Raw genomic sequence first — 15,645 nt, 5'->3', positions numbered from 1 at the left:
AGAATGGTTAATTACGACAACTTATTCTGCCTTTTTGTCACATTTTGGTCAATATAATGTGCAGTGCTGCTATTGGTACTGAGCAATGCTATTTCAGTAACGACATATATCTCGTATTCGCATGTCATTTTTGTTTCTCTGCCGCCCAGAGATAGGTTCAGACGTTCAGTTGCCTTTGTTTTCAATGTGATTGTATTCATACCTTCAGGACTCGTATTCGCATGTTTAATTCTATATACTGCTGGTACAGTGCATGCTACATTAGATAATTTCTGTCACTTAAGCTTGTTCTGACACAGTTGCTGTCAATCGCCTTACATTTTGCTAATGTACGCGATGTGGGGGCCGTTTGGTTTGGCATCCAGAACCAGAATTTTGGGCTAGTGTTTTACCATTCAATTTTTAGTCCCAGTGAGGTTTCCATATGCATGATTAGTGGTAGTGTTTTATTACTACTTAAAAACACTAAGAGAATTCCACCATTTTAGTAGCGATCTCGCAGTTGCAGTCGCAGGCAGCTCTGCTCCCAGATCTAGACACATCGATCTCACCCAGGAGCGCGAATTGAACACCTGGGATCGATGCCTGGCGAGGCAAGTTTGCCTGGGGAGCAATTCAAACAGGCTTAGAATATGGTGAACATTAGTAACTATTATAGTGCCCGTGCTAACGCTACGGTTTTCTTTCAGGGATGTACATGAAAACAATCAAACAACGATTTTTTTACCAGAGTTCAACTTTCACACAATTATATGTGACCATGTCTATACAATCCGGGAAACACTTACACGTAATAATGCATAATAAAGTTATTTCTCACATTAACCATATAATTTACAATTTGCCTAAGTCCTTAAACATGTCTTGGAGATCTTCATGACCACTTCATGCAAACTTCATCCCAAATAATTAAAGATGTCGTACCAAGCTTCTTAAAGTAGATATAGCTTCTTAAAGTAACTCTATAATTCACTTTTGATAAATGAAAAAAAATGTATTTGATTTTTTTTTTAAATTAAATAGTAGATATAGTCGTAAATATATGTGCGCAACCGTGATGGATATTTATCTGGTTGTTCCTCGGTTTCTCCCTCTCTCCCATCCTGTTTTTCTTTTTTCAAATGATTTTCGGGTATTAGAAAGCTAACTAATGAAAATTATTAGACAAAAGAAAAAGAAAAAGCATTTCTTCTTGGCATAATCAACTGATTTATCAAGTAAGTTTTAAGTACGCCATCTGTTTTAAATTGTAAGTCGTTCCAACTTTTTTAGATACATACTCCCTCATTTTAAATTATAAGTCGCTTTGACTTTTTTGTTCATCCATTTTGCTATGTATCTAGACATATTATTATATCTAGATGCATAACAAAATGGATATAGCAAAAAAATCAAAGCGACTTATAATTTGGAATGGAGGAAGTAGTTTTTATTATGTATATAGACATAACGTATATTTAAGTGCATAGCAAAAGCTATATATCTAAAAATTAGAACAAAATTAATTGTCTCTAGCTTGCGTGCTCTATTTCATAATGGCCTTTTATTTTCATAATCACGTGTCAAGTCGGTTCGTTTATTTTGTAAACTCGGTCGGGACGTGTATGTTACTTTTGTAATACAGTGGTCTAACTCCTCTCTTTGGAGGATGAAACCGAATATTTCTTCTATTTTTTTAAAAAAAAATAGGCAAAACCAAATATGCTAAACCGTTTCATCGGTCTTCTCTCTGTGGGCTCGGACTGTAAGTGACCCGTTTTGCTTCCTTGTCCAGGGTGCCGCCGTTGGTATTTTATGAGAAGAAAGGGGTAGACCTTTCTAGGTTTAGCCACGCTGCAGACGCTCCACTGCTCCTACTGACGTGTGGGGTCACCAAACCAGGTCCCACGTGTTCTCGACGGAAACATGCGAGTTGGTATGTTGGCAGGTCTGTCGCCATTCCTTATTGACGCAATACCAGAATGGCATGCACGAAGAGTTTTGGAAGGGGCGTGTCAGATGGGACCGGGCTCGGCGTGGGGTTTTCCATTATAATGACAATTCTGAAAATTACCTTGATCGGAGTCACGGATCCCTCCTTCCTATTTGCCTTGATTGACTTCCATATTTGCATTGATTGACTTCCATTGGTTTCTATTTTACCGTAGCCTGCGGGATGTGTGAGGCGTGCGTTGAAGACTGGGTGGGGAGATCCAAATAACGTTGGCCATCGGATCAAGTTGAAGCCTGTGAGAAAGGATTATGAGCCATAGATTTTAATGATACGGTAATCTTGAGTATAATTTCGTTGGTGTACAATGATTGTAGTCTCTTAACGGAGGATTTTTTTAGGAGACCTAGTTTTGATTGGTCGTTGCAGTAGAGATTAACGATCGAGATCTGATTTCTGGACAACAAACATAAAATGGCACGGTTCAGGCGTCCAGTACTGGATTCCTTGCACGACCATGGATACGCATACGCCCATATGCAGGCTGCCCATCACAAGATAGATTTTCCTGAAAAGTAAAGGTAGACTGCTTGAGGTCGGGCGAGCGAACCGGTTCCTCTACCAAACGAGCTAGTCGCTCCAGTCATGGAAAAAAATTCTATACATGCGTGATGTATATTTTTTGCGATCGTGCCTAGGCATATTTTTCATTAAGCAGAAGAGAGTTTTGTTACAACACCTAGTAGCGACAGTAATCCAAGGTTACCGAAGCCCACGGCCACTAAGCTCGCACGTGATCGTAATTACGCATTACAAATTTCACGACCGGAGGATGAAACATGTCAAAGAAGTGCCACGAGCGACCTCAAATGCTTGTAGCCAGCCAAGCACCTAGCGTCAATCTCTTCTTGGATCACCGCTCCCAATTGCGCTGCTGATGTTGCGACTCTGTTGAAGGTCCTCGCATTTCTTTCCTTCCAAAGCATCCAACCAATGAGGAAGAAAAGAGAGTCAAAACCTCGGCGGATCGGTTTAGGAACCATCTTCCTGTTTTGCAGCCTCCACTGCGTGATGAACATCAAAGTATATACGTTTGAGTATGAGCCGTGCAAACGTTTTAGAAGTCATGACTCATGAGCATGGGACACACATCTCAAATCTACCAAATGATTATGAATATTAACGTAATTCTCACGCTACATAAATTCGAAACGATTTATGGATAGCAAAAAGTCTCAGCTTGCGTTGCATAGTACATAGCACCTACAAAAATATGTGTACTGGTTGACTTAATTGGGTTTAAGGAAAAAAAAAGAGTACCATGGCGTGGTGCCACGTCTTCTGACCTCAAACCAAGAACATGGTCGGAACTTCAGCTGCACGTTCAGAAAAAAATGGCATTAGGTAGGAGTAGTAGTATTCAAGGTCATTCTCAGATCACAATGAGCTGGGTTGAACTATTGTCCCTGCTTGCTAATGGAGTCTCTTGATACTGTCTTATTATCGCGGATTCGCGGCCGACACAACAACTTGATCGTTGACAGTTGACACGGATGACCCCAGGCCATTTCGCACATTCCCCGAGACGTGCATGGCTCAAACTCCGGCAGAGGGAGGCTCCTTTCCCGCCCGACGAGACGACCCCTCTATCGTCGTCCCGGCCTCCCGACGTGCCTGGCACCACGACCACGTATCGAACGTGCGTGCGTGCACTACCATGTCGCCGGTGTCGATCGACCGCGGCCTCGATCTAACGAACTCACGCGCATCTTATAAAACTCGTCCTCGCCGCGCCGGGCTCTCCAGCCACTGCCAACGACGACACCACGACGACGACGACGACGACGGCGTTATTACCTTGAGGTCGAGCCAGCATGGCGCGGTTGATGACGACGGCGACCAAGACGCCGGCCACCTTGGCGGTTGCCGCGTCGTTCCTCCTCCTCGCCGCCGCCGCGGCGTCCGCCTCGTCGGCGCCGTTCGACTACGCCGGCGCGTTCGACAAGTGCCTGCAGTTCTTCGAGGCGCAGCGGTCCGGGAAGCTCCCCGCCGATCGCCGCGTCCACTGGCGTGGGGACTCCGCACTCAAGGATGGCTACCTCCAGGGGGTACGCACTTCCGATCCGTTTCTCTCTCTCGCCGGCGGGCCGCCGATCCGGCCGTACGTGCGTGGGTGGATGTGGATCGTCCATAATCGTCGGAGCTGATGATGACGACAACCCGTCGTTGCGTTGCATGCATGCGCAGGTGGACTTGGTGGGCGGGTACTACGACTCCGGCGACCACGTGAAGTTCGGGTTCCCCATGGCGTACGCGGTGACGATGCTGGCGTGGGGGGTGCTCGAGTTCGAGAAGGAGATGGTGGCCGCCAACAACCACCAGCGCGCGCTCGACGCCATCCGCTGGGGCACCAACTACTTCGTCAAGGCCCACACCGAGCCCAACGTCCTCTGGGTCCAGGTACGCACGTCACATACAGGCCCAAGGGAGATTTCCGGCCCACCAGGCCTGCAGAGCTCAAACGGTGCCGGTCTGCAGGTGGGCGACGGGGACAGCGACCACCTCTGCTGGGAGCGCGCCGAAGACATGTCCACGCCGCGGACGGCGTTCAAGATCGACACGAACCACCCGGGGTCCGAGGTCGCCGCCGAGACGGCCGCCGCGCTGGCCGCCGCGTCCAAGGCCTTCCGCCCCTACGACTCCATGTACGCCGACCTCCTCCTGCTGCACGCGAAGCAGGTACGGTGCTGTGTGTGCCGGAACGCATGCATGATGCATCTGTTCTTGTACAGAGTGATGCGATTCAGAGTACTGAATGTTCAGTTCGTTCCACTGAGACTTTCTGTTGTTCCTGTGTTGGTGACATGGACAGCTCTTCACGTTCGCCGACACGTTCAGAGGCAGGTACGATGATTCCCTGCTGAGCGCCAAGAAGTTCTACCCTTCCGGTTCTGGCTACGAGGTAGGATAATTACATTCTTCTTAATCGAACAATTAATTCGGGGCTGAATCTGACAGACAACTCATCACAAACCGATGAACGAATTGTTCAGGACGAGCTGCTCTGGGCGGCGGCGTGGATACACGAGGCGACCGGCGACGAGAAGTACCTGCAGTACGTGTCCCAGAACGCGGAGGACTTCGGCGGGATCGGCATGTCCATGCTCGAGTTCTCCTGGGACAACAAGTACGCCGGCCTGCAGGTGCTCCTCTCCAAGGCGGTCCTCGCCGGCAGCGGCGGCGAGTACGCCAACACGCTAAGGCAGTACCAGGCGAAGGCCGAGTTCTTCCTGTGCGCCTGCCTGCAGAAGAACGGCGGGCACAACATGAAGCTCACTCCGGGCGGGCTCCTGCACGTGGACGAGTGGAACAACATGCAGTACGTCAGCTCCGCCACCTTCCTCCTCACCGTCTACGCCGACTACCTCTCGGCCTCGCGCGGCGCGCTTAGGTGCCCCGACGGCGAGGTGAAGCTCGGCGAGATGGTCCGCTTCGCCCGGTCCCAGGCGGACTACGTGCTGGGCAAGAACCCCCGGGGCATGAGCTACATGGTCGGCTACGGCAGCTACTTCCCCACGCACGTGCACCACCGCGGCGCCTCCATCCCGTCCGTCTACGCCATGGAGTCCGTGGTCGGGTGCATGGACGGCTTCGACAGGTTCTTCAACAGCAAGGGCGCCGACCCCAACGTCCTCCACGGTGCCGTCGTCGGCGGGCCCGACGCCAACGACGGCTTCGTCGACGACCGCTGCAACTACCAGCAGGCCGAGCCCACCCTCGCCGGGAACGCGCCCATCTGCGGCGTCTTCGCTCGCCTCGCCTCTGAGCCGGCCGACGCCTCCGGTAATCCCCAAGATCTATCATTGAACACGTTCCCGTCGCACCGATCTATCGTGTCGCCCGCTCGTCACTGAACAATGGATGCCACCGTGATTGCAGATAACAGCCCGCCGGCGCCTTCTTACTCACCGCCATCGAAGGGTAAGAACTGGAGTTCAATTGCAGCTGCAATATGCAGGTTGATTCGATCGAGCTGACGATGACATGGACTACTCTCCATTTCTCTCTTCATCCGCGTGCGTGCAGGGTCTCCTCTGGAGTTCGTGCACACGGTGAGCAACTCGTGGACGACGAACGGGGTGGAGTACTACCGGCACGTGGTGACGGCGAAGAACACGTGCGGGCACCCCATCACGTACCTGAAGCTGCACGTCAAGGGGCTGTCGGGCCCCATCTACGGCGTGTCAGCCGCCACCGCCAAGGAGAAGGACACGTACGAGCTCCCCGCGTGGCTCACCAGCCTCGCCGCCGGCGAGCAACTCACCATCGTGTACATCCAAGGCGGCCCCGCGGCCAAGTTCTACGTGGTCAGCTACAGGACTGCTTGAGGCTGCAATGCTGCATGCTCGCCGGCCCGGCCGCCCACCCGGTGGTTTTTGTTTCCATCCAATCCCCCATTTCTTTTCTTTTTCCGGTCTGGTTTCTGCTCGCTGCAAGTCTGCAATTCTTCTACTACATCTTTTCTTTTGGATTTCTCCTTTCTTTCCTTTTCTTTTCTTTTTCTGTTCATGTGTGTGTCTGAATCTTTCCATGAGATTGGAGACAATTAGGTGTAACATCGTGAGGCGCGTTCAGTTGTATGTATCAGAGTTTGCTTTGTTCTCTTCCCCGTGAGTGACTCAACCCACGTAAGCTACAGCGTACGGATACAGTAACACCACTATAGGTTAGATAAAATGTTGCAGCTCTCTTAGTAACACATTTTGTTTTGTGTTCTAATTGGCCATGTTACTATAGACTGGTTTATTGTAACACATCTACTTATCTACAGAAATATTTGTTAGTGTTACAATGATTTTTACTGTAACAATTTTTTTGCTCTAGTAACACTTTACATTATGGTACAATGCATAGTTTGCAACACATTTATTTATCTATCGGAACATTTGCCTAGTGTTACATGGATTGTCTGCTATAACACTTTTTTTAGTTCTAGTAACACTTCTACATTATGGTAGAGCACAATATGGAATAAAGAAACACATGGTTTGTAACAATTTTTTATATCTATTGTAACACATTTTGATTATGAAATAAATATTTATTTCACATATACATGTGGCACACGGATTATTATATAATCACACAAACATGACACATTGCAAAATCATATAAACCATAAATTTCTATAACCATAGCAAGATCCACATATTGTAGGATGATTTCAAACATAGTGCTTGTTCAGATCAAATCATAGTATATGTACATAATGATATGGCTCTAGAGAGCAAACACACAGTCCATACTAGAAATAAAAATCAAGAACTAGCTAGGATTCAAAAAGTCTATTGCTTCTTCTTGTACACATTGATGTAGAAATTCAACCATGAATTATTTCAACCTACAAAGAAAATATAAGTTGTAACATTACAAATTAGACCACATATGCACATTGATGTAAAGTTAAGAAAGCTAGTTTGAACATACAAACATAGAAGGCCAAATAATTGAGACTCCTTTGACTTGATCATCACCAATATTGCTGCACCTAGGCATGGGCCTCACTAATGGCTCATCTTTTGCTATAGGATGATTGATACGCACTTTGTAGAACTGACTTCCTGCCTTAACTCCACCAACAATGGCTTCTCGATCAGTGCTCAAGAGAGCTGCATAGGCCACGTTAGCCTTATTAGGATATTTTGAAGTCATTAGTAGCACCATGGACCCAACCTATATTAATTTGACATAATATCTTAGTGACCAATAACCCTTAGTTGTACATCATGATCATGCAATTAGAACAAGTGATATTATGTTCATCTACCTTCACTAGAGGAAGTTGTTTAGGTGTTTGACGCTCGTAGCATGTAGCCTTGTCATGAGCCACCTTCTAGTGTGCAATGGTTGTAGTCTCTCCAGGCCCTCCGTGATGACCCTTACACATATAAAATGAAGTATGAAATAATAAGACAAAATTCTACTATAATTATAGCAAAGTGTGGTTCATAGATATCTTTTGTTTCTTTCTTGTTCTACTTGTGGTGGATAAAAGTTGACTGTCAGCATCACTAAATTCAGACTCATATGTTTCGTTATTTTGGTATAGAGAAAAAAATACAGTAGCATGAGTTAATATAAAAAAACCTTTTTTAAATAAAATAAGAATTAAATTCACAAGAAAGTGACTTCACCAATTCATCTCTGTGCTTAAGGAATCCATCATTCTGGTTAGGTGCGACGCATTGAACTCTCTGAAAATTTAAAACAATATTAAAGCCAAAAGAATAGATTAGGTGAAAATATAGAAAATAGAGCAATTGCCTTTCTTTTAGAATGCATCGCTTGATTTATGGTCCAAATATCCACCGCCATGGTAGCACAATCTAAATAAAATTTAGCACCAATAGAAAAATAAGAATAAAGTGTAAGACAATTCACAAATAAGAATAAAGTATAACAGAATAATAACAATTAAACTAAAGTGCATATTTGTAATGTTATTCGAACTTGGAGCCCGAGAACAAGTAAAGTGCTATGGATCAGATAGGATCGCCTAGAGCATGACATATATACTTTTTATAAAGAGTTAAATGCATGAGTGGTTCATCAACTTGCGCTCTAGTTTCACTTAGGTCCATCAACTTTGAAAGTGGGTTTTTGGGTCCATAATCTTTGTTAGTGGCGCATTCCTAGCCCATACCCCCTTTGTTTTAATTTTTTAACCCACGTGGCACCTCGGGGTCCAGGTGGCACACGCATGCAGGTGCATGCACATGCACGTCGGCATCTTGACGAACGGCCAGCAGCAGCAGCGGCAGCCCAGTCCGACAGCCCACGCTGGCACGTCGGCGTCTTGGCGAACGGCCAGCAGCAGCAGCAGCCGGCATGCGCGCCCACGCGGCACGGCACGAACGGCGAGACACGCACGCCCGCGGCGCGCAGGTCCACGGCGGCGGCGCCTACGTGATCGGCGTGGCCCTACGGGAAGTAGTAGACGGCGGGGCCGACGGGCGGCACAGCGCACAGGGAGCCCGCGCACGCCTGCCACAGCTGCGGGTGCACACCGCGCCCCTCGGGCTTGGCACGGCCAGCGGCGGCCTCCGGCGATGGGGCCGGCTGGGGCATCTACGCCGCGAACGTGAGCGTCGTCGTCCCGAGCAGCGTGGGCGCGCAGGCTGTAGCAACAGACATGAGTGGGTCATCGGCAAGGCGCAGGGCTTCTACGTCGCCAGCTCGCAGGACGGCACCAGCAAGACCATCGTGCTCACCGCCATGCTCGAGGGCCCCGAGGCACCGCATGGCGGCGACACGCTCAGCTTCTTCGGGGTCCACCGCATGGCCGCGCCGGAGTCCCACATCGCCATCATCGGAGGCACCGGCAAGTACGAGCACGCCAAGGGCTTCGCCGCCATCCAGACGCTGCACCCTGGCGACGAGCACACCACCGACGGCGTCGAGACTCTACTCCAGTTTCGTGCAATGTTTGTGATTGCAAGTACTGTGCCAGCTTTCGGCCATGTATGTAATGTACTAATAGGTGCTATGATCGCATCAGCATATTGTGAGATTGTACGAGTAAATCAAGGATGTTTTCTGCTATTCTGAGATGGCTACTCCTAAAAGAAATGGCATGATAATATGACATCATCCTACGTAAAATGGAGCTGGATGGGTTTCGAGAACAACATTAGGAAGAGGGACATGTAGACCTCTCACCGTTCGCTGAAAGGCTACCATGTAATTCTATGGCGAACTTTATGTATCGAAGAAACCGTAACCAAAGAACAGATGTCCTGTCACAAAAAATAACTCGCCCTGGAGGAAGAACTTTTGGCAATTAGTCCTTCATCTGAGCTCTGTCAAGGGCTTCAAGGCACCAAAAAGAGCTCTATCAGTATGATACAGTATTACAGTATGCTGAGACTCGTAGCTTGTGCTCCTCAATTCTCATCCATGATGCGCTTCTGGAAGTCCGAGACCATACGCGGCGGTGACGAAGGGGATGTTCTTGTTGCCGCCGTTGACGGGGTTGCCGTTGTTCTGGACGACGGCGGAGGACGTGCCGCCGAGGCCCGCGACGTAGGACACGTTGTTGCTGTTGATGAGGTTGCTGGCGCCCTGCCACAGCGGCATCGCGCGAACTGGACCGGCGGCTCCTGCGTTGCCCGTCGCGGTGGCACCAGCACTCTCTGCCGTCGGTGGTGTGCTCGTCGCCAGGGTGCAGCGTCTGGATGGCAGCGAAGCCCTTGGCGTGCTCGTACTTGCCAGTGCCTCCGATGATGGCGATGTGGGACTCCGGCGCGGCCATGCGGTGGACCCCGAAGAAGCTGAGCGTGTCGCCGCCATGCGGTGCCTCGGGGCCCTCGAACATGGCGGTGAGCAAGATGGTCTTGCTGGTGCCGTCCTGCGAGCTGGCGACATAGAAGTCCTGCGCCCTGCCGATGAGCCAGTCATGTCTGTTCCTGCAGCCTGCGCGCCCAAGCGGCTCGGGACGACGACGCTCACGTTCGCGGCGCAGATGCCCCCGCCGGCCCCATCACCGGAGGCCGTGCCAAGCCCGAGGGGCGCTGCGTGCACCCGCAGCTGTGGCAAGGCGTGCGTGGGCTCCCTGTGCGTCGTGCCGCCCGTTGACGCCGCAATCTACTACTTCCCGCGGGGCCACGCCGATCACGCAGGCGCCGCCGAAGTGGACCTGCGCGCCGCGGGCGTGCGCGTCTCGCCGTTCGTGCTGTGCCGCGTGGGCGCGCATGCCGGCTGTTGCTGCTGCTGGCCGTTCCCCAAGGTGATATTTTTCTATTTTAGCCCTTTTTTACAAACTATTTCTATAAATAGACCCTGGCATAACTATTTGCAGAAATAGACCAAAAGCTCGGCGTACGTAGGCACCACGCCAAGGTATGCGACTCGGCGTTCCTTGATCTAATGCTGACCATGCCACGTCGCTACCAGCGTGGCAAACGCGGCAAAGCTCGGCGTGGAGTTCTTTAACGCTGAGGTTGGCTAGCTCGGCGTTGCACAAATTCACGCCTAGCTAAAGAACTTGTGAAAGCTACTAGTGCACATGCATGTTTGTACTTTATGCGTTTAATATTTTGTGAATTTTATAGAAAATTAAATATTGACGTGAGATCAGCTTTATTTAGAGTGATAATGTCATCTATTATGCTTGATACAAATTCGTAAGGTTCCCAATTTCTTTCCCCAAAACATATTATTGTAATATAAAATTAGAAACAGGAGAAAAGGCGACTAGAGGGGTTTAAATGAGAGCCGATTTAGATTTCGGGTGAAATTGGCCATTGTCCCAATACCGCCCACATAAACTGCAAAACATCAATGTGAAGTGCACACGAGTCAACTGGTGACTGGATGTCCTTAGAAAACTCTAGAGAACATAGCGGAATGCACACTAAGGCAGGGCAGCGAGAAACCCGGTGGAACACACAAAACCGCAACAAAGGAACACCTAGCAGTAGGCAAGCCGGCTAGGCTGGTTCCCCACTCCGCTTAGCCGACTCTTCACACCCAAGTCGGCTTAGCCGACTGCAGAGCTAGTGTTGGGAAAACGGTTCTCAGCAAGGTAAGACTCAAGAGGGCCTTCAAATGAGCGAAGGTTGAACTCAAGTGAGAACACTAAGACTGTCTCCAACGGGGAAGACCTAGACATGAGACGCATTCGGTAGATTGGGTCACGCACAGTAGAATGGATAGGCAGCCAAAACTCCCGTTTTCCAACCGAGGACGCAAAAGAGAAGCAGAACGGCGAGCTCGGCCCCGGCGCACTCCGCCCCGGCGAGCTCCGCCCCGGCGCGCTCCGCCCCGGCGCGGGCGAGCTCCGCCCCGGCACACTTCGCCCCGGCGAGCTCGGCCCCGGCGCGCTCCGCCCCGGCGCGGGCGAGCTCCACCCCGGCGCACTCCGCCCCGACGCGCTCGGCCCCGGCGCACTCTGCCCCGACGAGCTCGGCCCCGGCGCGCTCCGCCCCGGCGCGGGCAAGCTCGGCCCCGGCGCGCTCCGCCCTGGCGCGGGCGAGCTCGGCCCCGGCGATGGTCATCCCCGAGCTCCGCCCCGGCTCCGGTCGTCCCCGAGCTCGTGGTGGTGGGACCCGCCTGTGTGGAGGAGACGCAAAGGGAACGAGAGAGGACGCAAATTTGCATACCGTGGTTCGTCGGACGCAAAATGGCTGCCGTGTTTGGGTAGTCCGTTGGAGGTTGATTTTTCCACGTAAAAGCACTGTGCAGTACCTAAAATGCAGATGGGTCACGGTTTGGGTAGTCCGTTGGAGACAGTCTAAGGTCTCCCTTTCTTTTACATGGGTTTGCTTCTCCCTTTTATAGGTCACTGTACACAAGGGAGTTAGTTTACAACTTTACCCTACAACCTACCAGGCATATTCCCAGGATATGCCCGTACTAGGTCTAGCCTCTAGGGGCATCTTGAGCCTTCTCTCCCCCCACTGCCTAGCCTTCATGGGCTTTAGCCATGAGCTTAGTGGATGCCGCCCATTAGCCTCGTATCTTGTGACCTTCCTTGGAGCCACACATGTGATGGGCGGAGGCTGTGAGCCTCTGCCGGTTCTTCCCGTCTTTCAGCTCGCCTCTCCGTCTTCCGTCCGGCGGCCTTCGCCATGCTTTCCCATGCTTGGCCTCGGGTTCAGCCATGGGTCTTCGTCGGCGGGTCTCCGCCAGTCTAGAGCCTTCACATGGCCAAGCTGTCGCGAGCAAAGATTTCTGTCGAATCCCTGTCTAAAAATGAGAACTATGGTAATGATTTGCAATTCCATCCAGGTGCATGGCAAAGGAGTTATAGAAAGGCGAGTTAGTCTTCGCGACCAGGTATCTGTGTCCCAACAGCTAGCTAGGCCCTTATCTGCCTGGCACAAGAGCCTGAGGCTAGCTTAGCCGTCTTCCTAGCCGGCCTATCAGCTTGATCATCTCTTGACAGTTACTCATCATCACAACACACATGGGCACATTTTAACTATATGTTCGCATTAGCTATAAATCCAATTGAGCTGCTAATTAATATCCTCTCGTGCGGGGAGTTGCACTTAACGAATATTTCCTCTGGACCCATTTCTTAGGCACTCTCACAATAGAAACATTGCATGCAACAACAAATAGTGCGGTATTAATTATTATCACTCATAACGCCAGAACACGCTATCCTCTGCCATAAACCATTCGATAGTGATGGGGACTTCTAATACGACAGTGATTATCAGTTCTAGCATACTCAGTGTTGGCCGTTCGAAATCCCAGCGTCGCGTATGCCTCGAAATGGCCGTGGAACCTTGCATACCGGCCTTTCTAAAAAAAATGCGAGAGCATCAATCGGTCTGGATGGGCATGTCTGTTCACCATTATTAGCTTATATATATGCGCGTACGTGATAGTTCATGCACAAGGTAGATAGCTTCTTCCCAAAATTATTTCTAGAATTTTTGGCAAATATTTTGTCAAAGCATATTTTTTTATCATGTAGAGATTGGGGTGCAAACGAATCGGATACGAACAGATAAGGCTGATATTACATTTATTTTCTTATTTCTATTCGGATTCGAATACGAATATGGATAGGATCAGCTACGTCGAATAGAATACGAATGGATGTTGACATCGTAAGTATATGATTTGAGTATTTGAATATGGATACAGTATCAGATGTTTTGAATATCCAGATTCTGATACGGACAGATTTGAACTTCTCTTAATGGATTTGGACTCGGATATTGTCGGAAAATATTTGTACCATTTGCACCCTACGTAGAGAATAACATTATGGTTCAATGAAATTACTCATGTCAATTGGATTTATATTTATCTTTCTATAAGTTTCACAAAATTTCTAGAGTTTACTAGTTTATTATTTTCAGATATAATAGATAACCACATCATGAATCTAAATAAAGCTGATCTCATGTCAATATTTAATTTTCTATGAAATTCACAAAATATTAAACGCATAAAGTACAGACATGCATGTGCACTAGTAGCTTTCACAAGTTCTTTATCTTGGCGTGAATTTGTGCAACGCCGAGCTAGCCAACCTCACCGTTAAAGAACTTCACGCCGAGCTTTGTCGCGTTTGCCACGCTGGCAACGACGTGGCATGGTCAGCGATTGATCAAGGAACGCTGAGTCGCATACCTTGGCGTGATGTCTGAGTACGCCGAGCTTTTGGTCTATTTCTGCAAATAGTTATGCTAGGGGTCTAGTTATAGAAATAGTTTATAAAAAGGGCTAAAATAGAAAAATTTCACTTCCCCAAGACGCCGAAGTGCCAGCGTGGGCTGCCGGACTGGGCTACCGCTGTGCCGGCTGCTGCTGCTGCTGGCCGTTCGCCAAGACGCCGACGTGCATGTGCATGCACCTGCATGCGTGTGCCACCTGGACCTGGAGGTGCCACGTGGGTTAAAAAATTGAAACAAAGGGGGTATGGATTAGGAATGTGTCACTAACAAAGATTATGGACCCAAAAACCCACTTTCAGAGTTGATGGACCTAAGTGAAACTAGAACGCAAGTTGATGGACCACCCATGCATTTAACTCTTTTATAAATAATCTTCACATACTAATCCATACTCCACAGGAATAAAGAAAGAAGGGGTCCTTCGTTGTAAAACTAAAAGGGTAGTGTTAGTTAATCCCACAGCGCATTAATAATCCATGCAGTTAAAGATATTGATTAAATAATTACTAAAATCATGAAAGCAGATATTATTAAAATATGGATAAATGTATCATGATAGGACATTTAACAAAAGCATACTAAACTGCTGCTCGGATTGTTCTTACCTAATTGTCGAAGTGCAGTGGCTGAACTCCTCCCGCTATCATTGTTTTGTATTAGTGCTCTGTATCAATGCAAGAACACGAATTGCACTAAGCCATCTCTAATCTGCAAAACAAATTGCTAATCAAATATTTGCTTGTACGACATGTCAATTGAGTTTCTCCCACGTGATGACGAGTACACTAATCGCAAGAAAACAAAAAACCTTCAGTAAATCACTATATCTTCCACATAAACAAAAAAATCCAGTGAAGCTGAAACAGTAATGACTATAAGCTACCTTCAGGTATCTATTGATTACATAATAAAGTAAAAAGTATATAGCCAGTTACTCCCCAAATCCCGCTTAAATCATTTTCCCGTATGATTGTTTTGCTGTAAGGAGAAAATAATTTTTGAAGACTATAAGGTACAAATGACAAATGAATTAAAGGTTATAGTCTATCACAATAATATATGCCTATCAAAGTTATAAAGTAAAATGATCATTCTTAAATAAATAAATATTACTCCTGAGATATTCTATACTATTGTAAAGACTTCAATTTGGCATAAACCAACAACCAAAGAAAATTAGCAACGCAGAAAACATCTCTGTTAACAAATGCCAGTGACGTTTGGTCTGCTGGACATAAATATTAGAGATTTGGTATGGTTTATTTATAGCAAACTAATTCTGTCAGGCACCTAGATAACCAGTGTCCATACCCAAATCTGTACCCATGTTGTTTGGGGAGGGCATGGATTATCCATTTGTTTGTGGGTATGGGTACGATAATATAGGTATTATCCATTTGATCTATATGCTGCAGCTGCAGAGCTGAGCGGAGCTCATCGCCTCTGCCTAGAATGAAGTGGAAGGTGAGAGGGGCGTGTGACAATAGAGGTCGTCCACGGGCCATGGCCACTTCGCAACCG

The 15,645-nt window shown here is 48.3% G+C and overlaps 1 protein-coding gene across 1 annotated transcript; it reads left to right on the top strand.

The window, feature by feature from the left end:
- The first annotated feature begins 3,793 nt into the window (after nucleotides 1-3,793).
- LOC136498537 (endoglucanase 13-like) lies at nucleotides 3,794-6,388 on the top strand. The gene is made up of 7 exons (XM_066494444.1): nucleotides 3,794-4,038; nucleotides 4,178-4,390; nucleotides 4,469-4,669; nucleotides 4,803-4,892; nucleotides 4,984-5,773; nucleotides 5,870-5,911; nucleotides 6,017-6,388. The coding sequence occupies exons 1-7, from the start codon at nucleotides 3,805-3,807 to the stop codon at nucleotides 6,316-6,318; spliced, it is 1,872 nt and encodes a 623-aa protein (XP_066350541.1). The 5' UTR covers nucleotides 3,794-3,804; the 3' UTR covers nucleotides 6,319-6,388.
- The last annotated feature ends 9,257 nt before the right edge of the window (nucleotides 6,389-15,645 follow it).

The sequence above is a fragment of the Miscanthus floridulus genome, chromosome 12 (assembly GCF_019320115.1).
Source record: "Miscanthus floridulus cultivar M001 chromosome 12, ASM1932011v1, whole genome shotgun sequence".
Classification (NCBI taxonomy): domain Eukaryota; kingdom Viridiplantae; phylum Streptophyta; class Magnoliopsida; order Poales; family Poaceae; genus Miscanthus; species Miscanthus floridulus.
Note: the sequence above shows the minus strand (reverse complement) of the source record. Positions and strands in the feature narration are given on the sequence as shown.